Source organism: Botryllus schlosseri, chromosome 8 (genome assembly GCF_051294905.1).
Source record: "Botryllus schlosseri isolate E-star chromosome 8, Bs_hap1, whole genome shotgun sequence".
NCBI lineage: Eukaryota > Metazoa > Chordata > Ascidiacea > Stolidobranchia > Styelidae > Botryllus > Botryllus schlosseri.
Genome location: NC_137243.1, coordinates 19,592,053 through 19,605,711, shown reverse-complemented (window position 1 = coordinate 19,605,711; position 13,659 = coordinate 19,592,053). Strand labels below are relative to the sequence as shown.

General features: G+C 40.9%; 1 protein-coding gene across 2 annotated transcripts in view; it reads left to right on the top strand.

The window, feature by feature from the left end:
- Positions 1 to 13,659, top strand: part of LOC145445059 (uncharacterized) — a 70,663-nt gene that overhangs the window by 43,709 nt on the left and 13,295 nt on the right. The window contains exon 1 of one of the 2 annotated variants that reach the window (XM_080323154.1): positions 1,550 to 1,653. The exons of the other annotated variant lie outside the window; for it this stretch is intronic. Within the exon in view, the coding sequence (XP_080179280.1) occupies positions 1,652 to 1,653 (2 nt within the window). The 5' untranslated portion in view covers positions 1,550 to 1,651. Of the gene's footprint in view, positions 1 to 1,549; positions 1,654 to 13,659 lie in introns of those variants that run through there. 2 annotated transcript variants of the gene reach the window in all.

Here is a 13,659-nt window from a genome sequence, read left to right as displayed (position 1 = left end):
TTGCAGTTAGATGCTGCCTCTTCCAACGTTAGTGTGCTTGTATTATAATCCACGACTTTTCACTGTGATCATGTAATAATGGGTGGCGAAACATCACACATATTCCGTGATCGTCACAATAATTGTTGTGTGTTACCAGACTTGGATAACTAGATAATTCTAGTTGTCTAATTTCACTAAATGTGAGCGAAAGGCTAGTAATGTGATGCTAATCTAATTTTGAATAGCTGAAAATTTTCTAGTTGTCCAAGTCTGTGTGTGACTAGTTTATAGTTTTCGAGATCGACTTAACCATTATGTGTCCATGACCGTCACACCATTGATGAATACCTATAATGTGATATTTGGCGCTACATGCATCTGCGATAATATTCAAGGAGTGACACTGCATTTTATTTTTAACTATGGGGCACACCATCCCATCATCTATTTAGGACGACACGCATTACAATTCCCTATGGGGCATTGCAACACAATGGAAACTACACAGTATTGTTCCTGCATTGTTAACGAAACAATTTCTGAAGTGGAAATGTGTTTCAAAGGTTATTTCCTTCCTCATGGAAAATCAAAAATCAAAATGGGATTCATTCGTGCTTACTTCCTTTACAAATCGAGACTATACTTTCCTATGTTAAACATTTTGTAATGTTTCAACTGTCATACAGTAAGGTTCACATGGTATCATCTGTTCGATGTGTATCTTTTTCGGATATTCTTTGTGTCTCGTGTGAGTCTGGTAAATAAAATATATTGGACATGTGGTTTCTATCACATTTTTTGCAAACAATCAGTATGTTTGCATGGTTTACCATCTTGTCTGTGCGAACGATGTAAAGGGATTTCAATGGGTAATCCACATATCCGATTCGCTAACATTTTGATAAAAAGAAATACGTATCAGATTGTTGTGTACGTTCGCACGATGTAGAGTTTTATTTGGTTATGCGCCAAAGTTTCGAGAATACAGATGAGATAGCTAATTGCAAACATGCATATGTAGCTGCTATGTGCCATAGCAGGTATCTCAGTGTTTAGCCTTCATCCAGTGCGTGACGCGTGAAGATCTGATTACTTACCGCCGTAGTTAGTTTAGCGAAGGACTGCGAGTTTAAGTGGGCTACGGAAATATTTCTCCTTAGCGCAACTGAACCGTAAGCCACCTCTTTGTGGTGGAGATATTTTAAGCCAAACTTTTAGCAGGGATCAAGTTGAAGGTACCATAATAAATGAGCCTCTCATCTCTGCGAGCCGTGAATTGCGTTACACCAGCCTAGGCCTATTAACCGGCGCCTCGCCTGGTCTGGCGTTTCCACTCTAATGAGTTGAACGGTATGGAGTCGCGCGCCATACACTTTTTGGTGGAGGGTGAAAGATCTGGAGAATAATGATCCTTTATCGATCCAGCAGTATTGATCATCCTGAATAGCATAATATTCGTCTCCACAAGTTAACTACATTCTCCATAGATGCTACATGTGGATGGTCAAGATTGAATTCTACGTTTTTTTCTTTTAACTTTATGAATACCATTTTAAATGTTTCAGAGTATTGGCAATTTAGCTAGTCCATAGTATTGGATTTAACAAGTTTAACAAGCTTGATCTTTAATTCATTTGGATTGGAGCGTTGCACGGAGAGCTGACGGAATATGTACGTACTGCTTCTATAATTCTATGCATTATTCTTGTATCTATATTATTGGTTACCGTGATCAGCGCTCATACATGCATGAGTATCGAGATTTGGTAAGTTGATAAATTCCGGGTCAACGAATCATGACTGGAATCGAGTGCAAAAATGCAGGTAGCAGCCCACCAATAAGTTTAATGTGGGTTCGGTGGACACGCCTGAATAACATCTCTATTCATACATTGCAGTAGTTGGTGTGGATTACCACGCCCATTTCGGTTAGGTTTTTGTTAAAGATCCTCATTGTGAACAAGTTTTGTCGAAATCGCGATATGTTATGATCCGTTTTGGTGGTGTTATACTTCTGGCCATGGCCTACTAAAAACAGGCCATGTTCTGGCACAGTCCTGCTTTCTAGTTATAACATATTCCGACCTCATGTTGCATTGTCTGTAATTTGATCTGCATAGATGATGTTGCAAGTCCGGCAAGTCTCTCAAACTAATATTGAAATCAATCCTAATTTGATTTGTGATAATGACTTCTTTTTGACATATTCGTGGCATACGACCGCCCAGGAACAACCAGGAATATGTATATACTCCTGTTACGCCTCACACGCGTGGCATTGCAGTCAAAACATCGCATGTGTATATGGATGTATACTGCATACCAGTCTTCTGCCCTAGTAACCAGTAATGTGTTAGCCCGAACCAAATGAGAATCGTCAAGACGTAGCCAGGAGTAAAATGGCGCTTTGGCCCAATAACTTTTAAGTAAGGCGCATCGTATTATTTTAATACGTTACATCAAATCTGTGACATAACATCATTGTTTAAATGTTTTGCACCACCCTAAATTTCTCCTGGCTCCGCCAACAGCGTGTGTCACAGTATCCACACAAGCGATACACAAGCGAACCTATGGCGAATCGTCGTGATGTAATATTCGGTATTGTGTGGCGTCATTAAAACGGCTCCACACCTTACCAACTTATCTTCGTAAGGACCAAGATCCTTTTATTTTTACGTTGAAGAACTTTTTGCAAAAGAGAGCTACGGACTAACTTGCTTTTAGCCACTTCGATAAGTATCCCGCGAAACATTACCTGATGATCTGTCGGCAATTACCCCAGATGACAAATTGACATAGAAATACTTCACTTGTTCAATCTGATACATATCTGCTGCGTTCCACGAGCAGCGAGTACGAACCTTCCGCGTCTTACATGTTTCAGCGTATTTATTATGTACGCCAATCTATAACATACTCGCTTTATCGGTATTCTTAAGATAGACAATTGTAATATAGCCCGTCAATGTCGCATTGATTGATGGCGTGGCTCGTTTTGGGAGATTTAAAGCCTGATTTTGACGCGCTACGGTGGAGATAGGGATACCTCTTTAAATAAATGGTTGCCAACCAACGCTGAAGATTGCGCCCGTGTAATATCATTACTTCGCGTCGTGATATTCCCATCAGATATCGCGACCAGACACTGTTGTCGTATGTTCATTAAACGAATATCTACCAGCATCTGATAGCGTAATACTTGAATCGTTTGAAGTCATCAACTCCATTTTGTGCAGCCCGTGTGCCCGCCACACTATTTCCGATGTTGGTATCTAGCCCAATGCGGGCGTAAATTTGAAATTAGGTGGTGTTTTGATCTCGCATTGCGCGCCTTCCTGTCTCCCGCGACCACCCGCTTCATCGCTAACGACATTTACGAACCAATCAAAATCCGCGTCTGTTATGACGTCAAGTGCGGCCACGCCGTCAATGAAATGAGAATTCACCGATAGCGAATTTAATAGTGCGGGCGACTCTCGTTTAAGTCAACCGGACGGGCGCTGGGATAATTATCCCGCTAGTAAACAACCACACCGCATTATCAACAAGTGATTTGTGATATCAGCGCACTCATGTCTGATATCCTGTCCGCAGAAGAAGATGTCTACCAATTCCCATATTTTTAATTTGTTTTGCGCTTGATGTTTTTCATCCGAGACTTCAATATTCCACTTATCCACGAAATATAGTTTAACGTACGAATTCGCAGAGCGTATTCGTCAATGATTCTGCTGACAATCCTCCTTCATCAATCATGCACACGGTGTGCGCATGTGGTAATATTGCACGATAGGTAACTAACCTATATAATTGCACAGAGATGGTCCAGGTAGTCAGCGCAGGTATTCTAAAATTCCCACATAAACTACAAGTATAGAGGTAGTGAGGTACAAGACATGTTGCAGCTGCTTCAAGTGGAAGCGCAAATTGAAGGTGTCAAAAGTACCGTATGGAAGTATGAAATTTTTTCTGGTACGTTCCGCCGTTTCTAATTTTTACCACTATATCGACAATCTTGATGGAGGGGTCAAGAAATAACAGCAACAAAGTGGCCAATAACAATTTTCCCTCTCGAAGATGCATCATCAATTCATCATTTATAACTGATCACATGTTCTGAGGAAGGATAAATCATTGATAGTAACATATGAAACTACTAATATTAATAACGAAATTCATTCGTGAATCTGAAAAAGTTTTCGCGCGCGGCGCGACCATAACGAGCCCCGTAACTACTTATAACATGAACACTTGCGGTTTCAGCGTGTATGGTAGCAAGATACAAGTGTAAGTACCGAGCAAGATAGTGTAATGGTTATGCGTCCGGCTACTTGATCGGTAGGTCGTGGGTTCGATCCCCGGCCGGGTCAGACCAAAGACTCGAAAACCGGTATCCGCCGCTATCCTGCTAGGCGCTCGGCATCCACGGGTAGCATGGAGGAGAAAAAAAGCGGGGGTGCTGACTGGATGACCATACGGTCGTATCGCATCTCCGTCGTCAAAAGCACCTCGATGGTACGGACGAAACCGAATACCCCCATTCTCTCTCTCTCTCTCTATGGTAAACCGATGTGAAAACGTTGATTAGTCTTGAGTTCACCGGAAATGGACATGGACAGTTTAACGTGAGTGTTTGACGTCCAGTTAGTTCATTACGGATATGTCCTGGAATGCGGCCGTATAGGCTATACATAAGTAATCGAAATGCGCCCGTGAATAATAAAAAGGTTGGCCACCCCTGGCTTAGTGGGCGGGCTTCGGCGTTTGGTCGATTGGTCGACATGCTTTTAAAACTGATATCTTAAACGGCTTCTCGATAAGGTAACCTTCGCCTCTCCATCGTCCAAACATTTCAACTATGTATACGAAAATAAGCACCCTTCGTTGCTTATACATCGCCGTAAACCAGCTTGTCCGGGCCAACTAAAAACATAAACGCCACTACAATAATGTTCATTGTGGTGTCGAAATAATTGCTGTGTATATGTATCTTGTGTCAGCAACATTATTTCTGTAAATGACTGTGGATATTTATGCAAATTTTAATCCACATCTTCAATTATCATATCCTCGCCTTGTTGACCCGACGGACAAGTCGCGTACGCTGTTTATACATACCAATAAACATACGGATTCGCAGACATTATATATTTTAATAATCAACATCGTTGGCATATGATGCGAGCTGATACAGACATGGGTATTTGCTTACACTGTCGAAATTAATGCGATGTATCTGAGATTGTGATGTTGTTTCTTGGTTTATCGCCAAATCTAGTTCTCGGATATGTTGTGATATGTGTGAAATCGCATTTCTGAGTGTGTAATATGCCACACAACACACGGCCTTACAGACATGCCACTTTCTATACGTATTCCGTAACTAATGGCGGCATTGATTAATTAAATAGCTCTGTAGATATTTTTAGCTGTATTTTAACATTTTAACTGATGTAATTCTTAGTTAGGTTATGTTTTCGTCTTTTTGGTGTGAAGACACAACCATATAATATGAGGTGTTTACTTCAGCGCCACCTTTCAAAGTGATAGCACCTTCAATTGTATTGACATACAAAATTCACAAGAATTGTAGCATTAACGGCAAAGCAATCATAATACCGCCGCCATAAACCACGAGCTGGAAGATGGGCTCGCGGCTTATCCCGCGATACAATGGCTGCATAGAGACAGTGCGCGATTCATTTCCAAGATGTTTCATTATTAGTGCAAAACACCGGATTGGCGTATGCTGATATTTAGTCTTAAAAGCTCGAATGTTTTAGTAGGTGCCCTGGGGCAAAGACATCTTGGCTTCATCTTCGGATTCTGTCTGCGAGCTCATCGAGACTGCATTTCCGGTAGCGACGCGACTGCAGAGTGTTTATGCGCGAGAAATAAGATTGACGTTTAATCTCTCCGCTTAATCTGCCTTATGCGATCTGATAATGTCAGGCATTTTTTCTGGCGGTTGATCAGATAGTTATCTGCCGCCAGAAACTGGGATCGTTTTCCTCAGCGCAGTGTAACAATTGCGTGGTGCACGTTGACAAGATATTAACACATCCTTCGAGAAGGAAATAATATATTCAGGGCGTGAAGTGTGAACCATTTTCAGGCTCGGCCGGCCAGGGCACTAGAATTTCGCATCTGACCTAAACCTCTATTAATTTTCAATACACTATTTTTAATTGATTCATTATTGACTATTGCGCATTTGGATGTAAAGAAAATTATCGTGTTTGTATGGTCTCGTTGTTGTTTATTAAACAAAATCTTGGGTGTGCTTAATAGCGGCTGGTCGTTTGCACCACTGTCGTTGATGGTGTACAAAGAAATGCACCATGGTCAATAATGGCATACAGCAAAAATTAACATGATGCGCCGACTGAAGTCCGGTTGTAATGTCGAACTACGGACTGTTTTTGTGTACCATCAATTCTGGCATACTCGCACACCTTAACGGTGGTTAATTAAGGGATATCTATGAACCGTATAACTGTCGAGAATAATATTTGAATGGAGTGTATGCGCCATTTTTACCTTAAACTGGCAATAAACCTGGGTCGGACAAGGTCTTCATTGGTAGGCATAAATGGACAGTGGTTTTAGACTACTTCTACTTCTACTTGACAGTGTGCGATTTCTTAGGCAAAACCAAACTCAAGGTGTGTGGAATGTGTAATTCGTCAACGTAGTTCGCCGTACCTGATACCACCAACTGGATGGAGATTAATGCAGAATTATACTTTGAACATACACTTGTGTCGTATGTGATGTTAGCATGCATGTATAGAGACAAAACTGTGTGGTACCGAGGACCCGTTTCTTCGAATTTTCGCGTTGTAATCTGGTCGTCCGAGTAATTGCCAATTATGTTAATGACAAGGTTGCAGAATATTTCAGACTCGAAACCCGGTTGATGTCTTACTATTAAAACTTTCCAGCTGTAAAATTAGCATTGCGGGAATTCCTCCATGTTTTTTTGAAGAATAATCCAGAACAAATATCGACCGCCTGCCATTTCTACACGTCAATATTGTGTGATACTTACCATATAGACAAGCTCTTTATAGATGTCTTCGTGGCGATAAGTTTGACGTTGGCTATTTGAGACGATGCCAAATGACAATACCTGCGCGTAGCGTTTACAGATATCACGTGCAAGCGTGTTGAGGAGAAACCCATCAATGACTAAGATCAAGTCAACGCAAATCAAACGCCAGTTCCTCATAGATCAGGCCGATCGTTGCTGCTGAATGTCACCCTAGCATGATAACATCTATCCTCACTAAGCGATTTGCTGGGCTTGTATCCAAATATTACATTTATGATAACATATGCCGACTTATCCCGACACAAGACGGCAGTGTGAAAACGTAGGTATACCCCTTTGTTCTATCATCCTGCACTCTAAGCGAATATTCATGTAATCAACTCTGCCGTAAGCTGCAAATAAAGTCATCGCGTGCCAATACAACGTTTCTTTTCACACCCGTTCCATCAATCGGAGCGAATGATCCCAATGTATCATTACAAACGCAGATATATCCAATGAGTGTATAGTGGCTTCTGGTTTTGCGTACCCCACCCCCCCCCCCCCCCACCCCCCCATTCCAAGAACAAAATCCACCATACTCCAGAGATATATATCCAAAAGGATTCGTGTTTTTGACTCGTTGTGATGTGAAAGCTAAATTTGCAACAGAAAAAGAAGATTACATAATTTGCACCATATGATGGTGGAAATATGGTAAAAACGCCTATTTGCACCCTTGCATTTACAGTAACCTGTGAGTGCGGTGTTTTATTTTACCCTAAGACCATGTCGGGATACAGTGCATGAACCACCATTGAGAAAATGCAATTATGCATGCATCTATTGCTACAAATTCTACCACCAATGATGCGTATACGTGTGTTGCATTGTCGCAGAACTGTTACCTGCAACAAAAGCGGACGGACATTTTCAAAAGTCGTCATTAATGACCCACTCGTACACGAGCAGCCACTTGTGAACAGCATCAACGTTAATTTGTAGCACCAATTTCAATCAGACAGCAACACAATCGGCTGCTACCGACCAGCAGCATTAGCGATGCTTGGTAGTTGTTTTGCTGAGTTTTGTTGATATTTTGAACTTCAATACCTAACCAAGCAACCAACCATGCATATCTTCAGCTATAGTGCTGTTTGTGTCGACCGAAGTAAATGAGTTGCGCCTGTGCATGTGCCTGTGCTGGTGACGGCGAGGGAAATTCCTTTATTTGCGACAGTTTTAATGGCAATCACATGAGTACCCTATTAGTCATTTGTAATCCATTAAAAACATTCCACGACCAATTGACCTTTGTTCTTAAGATAGTTCCTATAGTCAGGCTTTGACATTGCCTCACAAAATTAACACATTGCTATCCTAAATCCAATAGTTTTTATCGTAGCTGTTGAGGTCAATAAAGACATGATGGACCACATCCATCCATCTTTGCAATGCACATACGGCGATTGCATTATTGCAATATTTTTCGATATTTGGTCTGACACTGTGCCTCGAGTCTAGACAGGCGCTTTACTGTTGTCTAAGCAAGCTATTCGTAGTCCATGATATCAGGTGACTAATATAGTTGTCATCTATACGAAATCGATTTCATGCCGAACAATAAATGACCGGGGATATGAAATGGATACTTTTGTATCAAATTGACGGGTATTAACTCAAACTTGCTGGAAGACTTGATGTTTTCAAAATGAGTAATGTGCGATTATAGATCATTCGTACGTTCCGCGTCCAATGTCCCTGCTCGACATTGACGAATTTTGCAGAAAATTGAATATTTCACAGTATTCCGTTAAAACTAATGAAATATTAGTATATATAAGCTGTATGATCAATCTTGTAACTTATTCACAGAAGTCATTCATTTTAAAATCGAACACTCCTTCTCCAATAAGATTTACATTTAGCTAATATTGGTTAACAACATATTTTGTTACTTGGATATATGTGTCATACTCCGCAAACACTGAGTTGAGGTTTCGGTTCGTAAAATGTATCAACTGACTGTCATATCGACAATATGTAAATTCTATTACTGATACTACGCGCAATGTATACCTGCATCAAGATTGTTCCATGCGTCCCGATGTGGTTAAAGCAGCCGACAACAATATTCCCGAATTGAAAGCAATCTAGCATACAAACTTACTGAATATTAGAATAATGAGGTAAGCTACTTCCAGGGCCTACGATATTTAATACGCTATTCTAGGCCCTAATTCTACCAATACAACACAACTGTATTAAATTTCTAAATCCGCGTCCGTGTTCGTTCAGTGGTCTATTATGATTAGTTGATATTTAACGGGGTACAATCGGAAAATGATCAAAACACTTTCCTTGGTCATAAATTGCTGAACTATTTCACTGACAGTGTTGTGATCAAGTCACTACCTTCGAGTCACGAGTCATTTCGAGTCATTGCACATTTTGACTCGAGTCAAGTCAAGTCAATCGATTTTCAAAGGTGACTCGAGTCAAGTCAAGTCACTCGATTTTTGGAGGTGACTCGAGTCAAGTCGAGTCAAGTCAAGTCAAGTCACGAGTCAAGTCACAATTCAAGTCAAGTTGTCTTTTCAAAGTATGAGGTACGCTACTTCATGGCATTTTGCTAGCTGTCTGTAATACAGATTGAGTGGTCATTGATTTTGAACCGATGAACGAATATAGAGTGAAATATACAAGCAAGAAGGCGCTGTATCGATCACATATAAGTAGAACTGCTAAACCTCAGTTTATAGTTACCAGCCAAGATAGAGAATAGATACGAACTGATAAGATGCAATACATTACGCATTTACAAATCTATATGATACAATTCGAGTCAGCGCCAATGGTTGAGGACGATATAAACTATATTCGAATTCAGTTTCAATAAAACAATAGGTTTGGTTAAGGTAAAAACAGAGAACATAATTTACTTTACTATACGAGTTTACGACAACCTAAGCTGTAAGCTTCGATCAATTAGTTTGCGGTCAATTCATTAGTGAGAGAACAATGGAGGCTAAGTAAAACGCACGATCATTAAATGATTGGTCGCTCTCACGGGTTACACCAGCGTATGGCGAACAATTCGAACATATGCAAGATGCAGTGATTATAATCAAAGCCGATTACTTGATGACTTGAAATTGAGTCGTGAATTTTGCTCCGAGTCACGAGTCAATCCACATTTTTGATAGGCCGAGTCAAGTCAAGTCAAGTCATTTTAGCAAAGTGACTCGAGTCAAGTCAAGTCATACGAAAAAGGTGACTCGAGTCTGACTCGAGTCAAGTCATGACTCGAGTCATCCCAACACTGTTTCACTCAAGCATCGCAAATGTGTAGCAAGACGTGAATTTAATCTAGGAATATCTGGAAGTAAGTATTTGTACCTGTGCAAGAGTAGATTTTGATAACTTTGTACGTATTTTTACAGTACTGTACTTTTTCACATCGGTGCCAACTTTAACTGCATCTGTGGTTAATACAATCCTGTTAATGGAATTGAATATTCCGAAACTTCGAGGTATATTTCAAATCTTTCAATTCACCTTGTATAATTCGGGCATAATAATGCTAGTTTTGTGTTGATACGTACGGACATTCGCACTGCAAAAAGGCATACATTGCATTGTCTGAATGTAATCTCAGATCTTGTTGTTAGAGGGTAGCAACTAGGGTTGGATTATCCGGATAACGGTTAACCGGAAGTATTTTTATTATCTGATATCCGGATATAATTCTGCCGGTTAACCGGATTAAAGAGTATCGTTGCTAATGCGTTTTACACTTTTTAATAAGCTTCAATACGTCGTATTCAGCGTTGCGCGCGGCTGATTAGCGAGAAGCGCTTTGCCAATGAGCGAGATGCGTCTGCGCAATGTAACGCGACGCGATCTCATGCTGAGAAGATCGTTAAATTAGGTCATTGATTGCCGCGCGCCCGGCTATCGTCTTAGGCTTGATTTATCTCGTCTTCAACAAGCCTATAGTTCCGCTAGATTGAAGAATCGCATCTGCAATAGGCCCTGTGCAGTGTGCACACTATTCCATCGCTGGCCTACACAATCGCATCTGCATTGGCTTCGTGCTCACGATATTATCGCTGACCTACACAGTCGCGTCTGCAATAGGCCTACGAAAGATATCATCGCTGGCCTAACCATCGCGTCTCGGGCCTAGCATGCGTTGACTCCTATCTCTCGATGGTTTGATGACGATATGCCGTTAAGTGTATTCTGATCTGATTAGCGATTGTGAGAGTGACATCGCGAAACTGAATGACATCGAATGTTCGCCAACATGTGCGTGCGTGCAAGTGTAATTGATTTCCGCTGATACTTTAGTCGAAAAATCGAAGCCCCCTCATTTTATTCAGACCCCCCCCCCTAATTTTCGGCTGGCTGCGTGCCTGATCACGTGAATTTCTCACGGAGGAATTAGAGCGAGGTATCATATCGGCATCAATCCGAGTATCAGCTACTCGTCCTTCTAGTACTCCAAACCTAAACAGAAGAATGGTCAAAACAAATGTAAAGTCGTTGAAGTTTCCGGGAAACGACCTGCCAACCTTTTGACTCTCTACGAAGCGCTGCTTACTATTCAGACCACTTCTGTGGAAGCTGAAAGAGCATTCAATGCATGTGGACTCTTTGATAGAAAATTCCGGCCCCGGCTACAGGATGCCACAATTGATGCAATGTGCTTTATAAGTAGGGCGTTGCAGAAGCAGTGAACATTAAATTTGCGTGGTTTTTCTCGTATTCGCTGGTATTCGCGTGTACGTATAGGTCTACTCTAGAATAACACTGTGCAATGATTTTGCGATCCGTCTTTCATGCAGACCTCGTGAAATCGATTGTCTCACTTAGCATTTATTATCCGGTTAACCGGTTAGATAAATTCCAAATATCCGGATAGTGAAAATTATTGATATCCGAACTAACCCTAGTAGCAACAACTGTTTAATGTTGCGTGCCGCCTGCTCTTTAGCTACGGTACTGCAGTCAAGTGCTTGCTGACGAGGAACACTTACTGCGATTACACGTTCAGCTAGATCTATTGCCACAAAAGAATCATTGAAATGAATCCAATCAGAACGCAGAAAGAAGTAACCGGAGTCTCTATGAGCTATTAACTATAGCTAAAACATAGCCTTACATATCTAAAGAAATATATATCTTCGTTTTCTGACGCCATGGAGATTTTGATGTCACATATGAGCCTGTCAAGTTGGTGTTATATTCCTGATGTCATATCTTAGATTTGCGTTACGTCCCTACATACATATGTCAACAATGATTATATCTTACATAGAGAAAACTTATTTATTAGTTCACAATCCGCAGGCGTAATGTGAGTGCTGTTATACTTGAAATAGGCCGTCGAGTGACAAATATACACGACAAAATAACGAAAACTAATGCACCGAACATTTCGTGCGATGTTTCTAAATGATCGCCGAAGTCATCGCGGTGCATTTACGGCGAAAGTTTATGTTTTGTTTGACGCAGCGATGAAAAATGAGCTCGTTTCCTCTAAAAATAGTTGTCGTGATGAGTCGCAATAATTCATTACAGTAATGGCGGAAAGTTCTGTTCCCAGCTCCGCAAGGCAGTTGTATCTCTTGGCATCACGCGAATTTATACTGCTGCATGCACGAAGTGTCAGTTATTTTGATATTAAGTCGCTTCGATGTTTCTATCCAAAATGAAATCGAAATCAAAAATATGTTGTCTCGTTTTCGCGCAGTTTTACACCCAAAATTGATTCATATCAGGTTATAATGGCATTGCTAATAGCGACAAATATTTGTGTCTGTTTACGGAATGCAGAGACGTCGAATTTGCATCATGATTTAAATTCTAAAGGATAAGCAAGACTTTAGTTTTTTTGTGACCTGCGAATACGCATGTGCCTAATTTTCAACAGCAGCTTATGACTATTGCCGTGACGCATCACGATTGTGACGTAATATATTGTATATAACCTTAGCAACGCTGCATTTTTTCGACTGACACAAACGCTTTAAGACTTGGAAATGATTTTCAACGAAATGCCGTCGTGGTCAATGCTGCGCTATTGAACTTAGGGGGATATTGACAGACTGTATGCCAAATTACGCATGGGAAAAGCATGCATCAAAAATGTTTTATGGGAAAGGACGCTCGGGGAATGTAGTGCGTTCACTGGAAAACGTCCCGACACCAACGACATGATGCTTGTCGCACTCATATATGACCCATGCCAGTCATCAATTGATGACCGGCATGTGAAAGTCGGTTTGATAAGCATTACTTTTAATCACTCGGAATATCCGGTGCAATCATGGGCCTAATGCAAAGTCGGAGGATGGGCCAATAAGTGTTCCCAACGAATTCTATCCTTTCGGAATAACAAGGCTACCAAGTTATAATGGCATATATGATACATGAGAGTTGATCCAGGTAATCATAGTCGTCGAGTTACCCAATCTTGCCGGGCAGTACATGCCAGCAAGGCGAGCTTGAACCATTTCCAATTGCATAAGGGTGGCACTATACATGGATCGGTATATCTCCTCCCGTAGCGTTAGGTTTCGGAATCGATACCGAAGTTTCGTTTCTACATTATAGAAACTATTTTAATTAGCCAT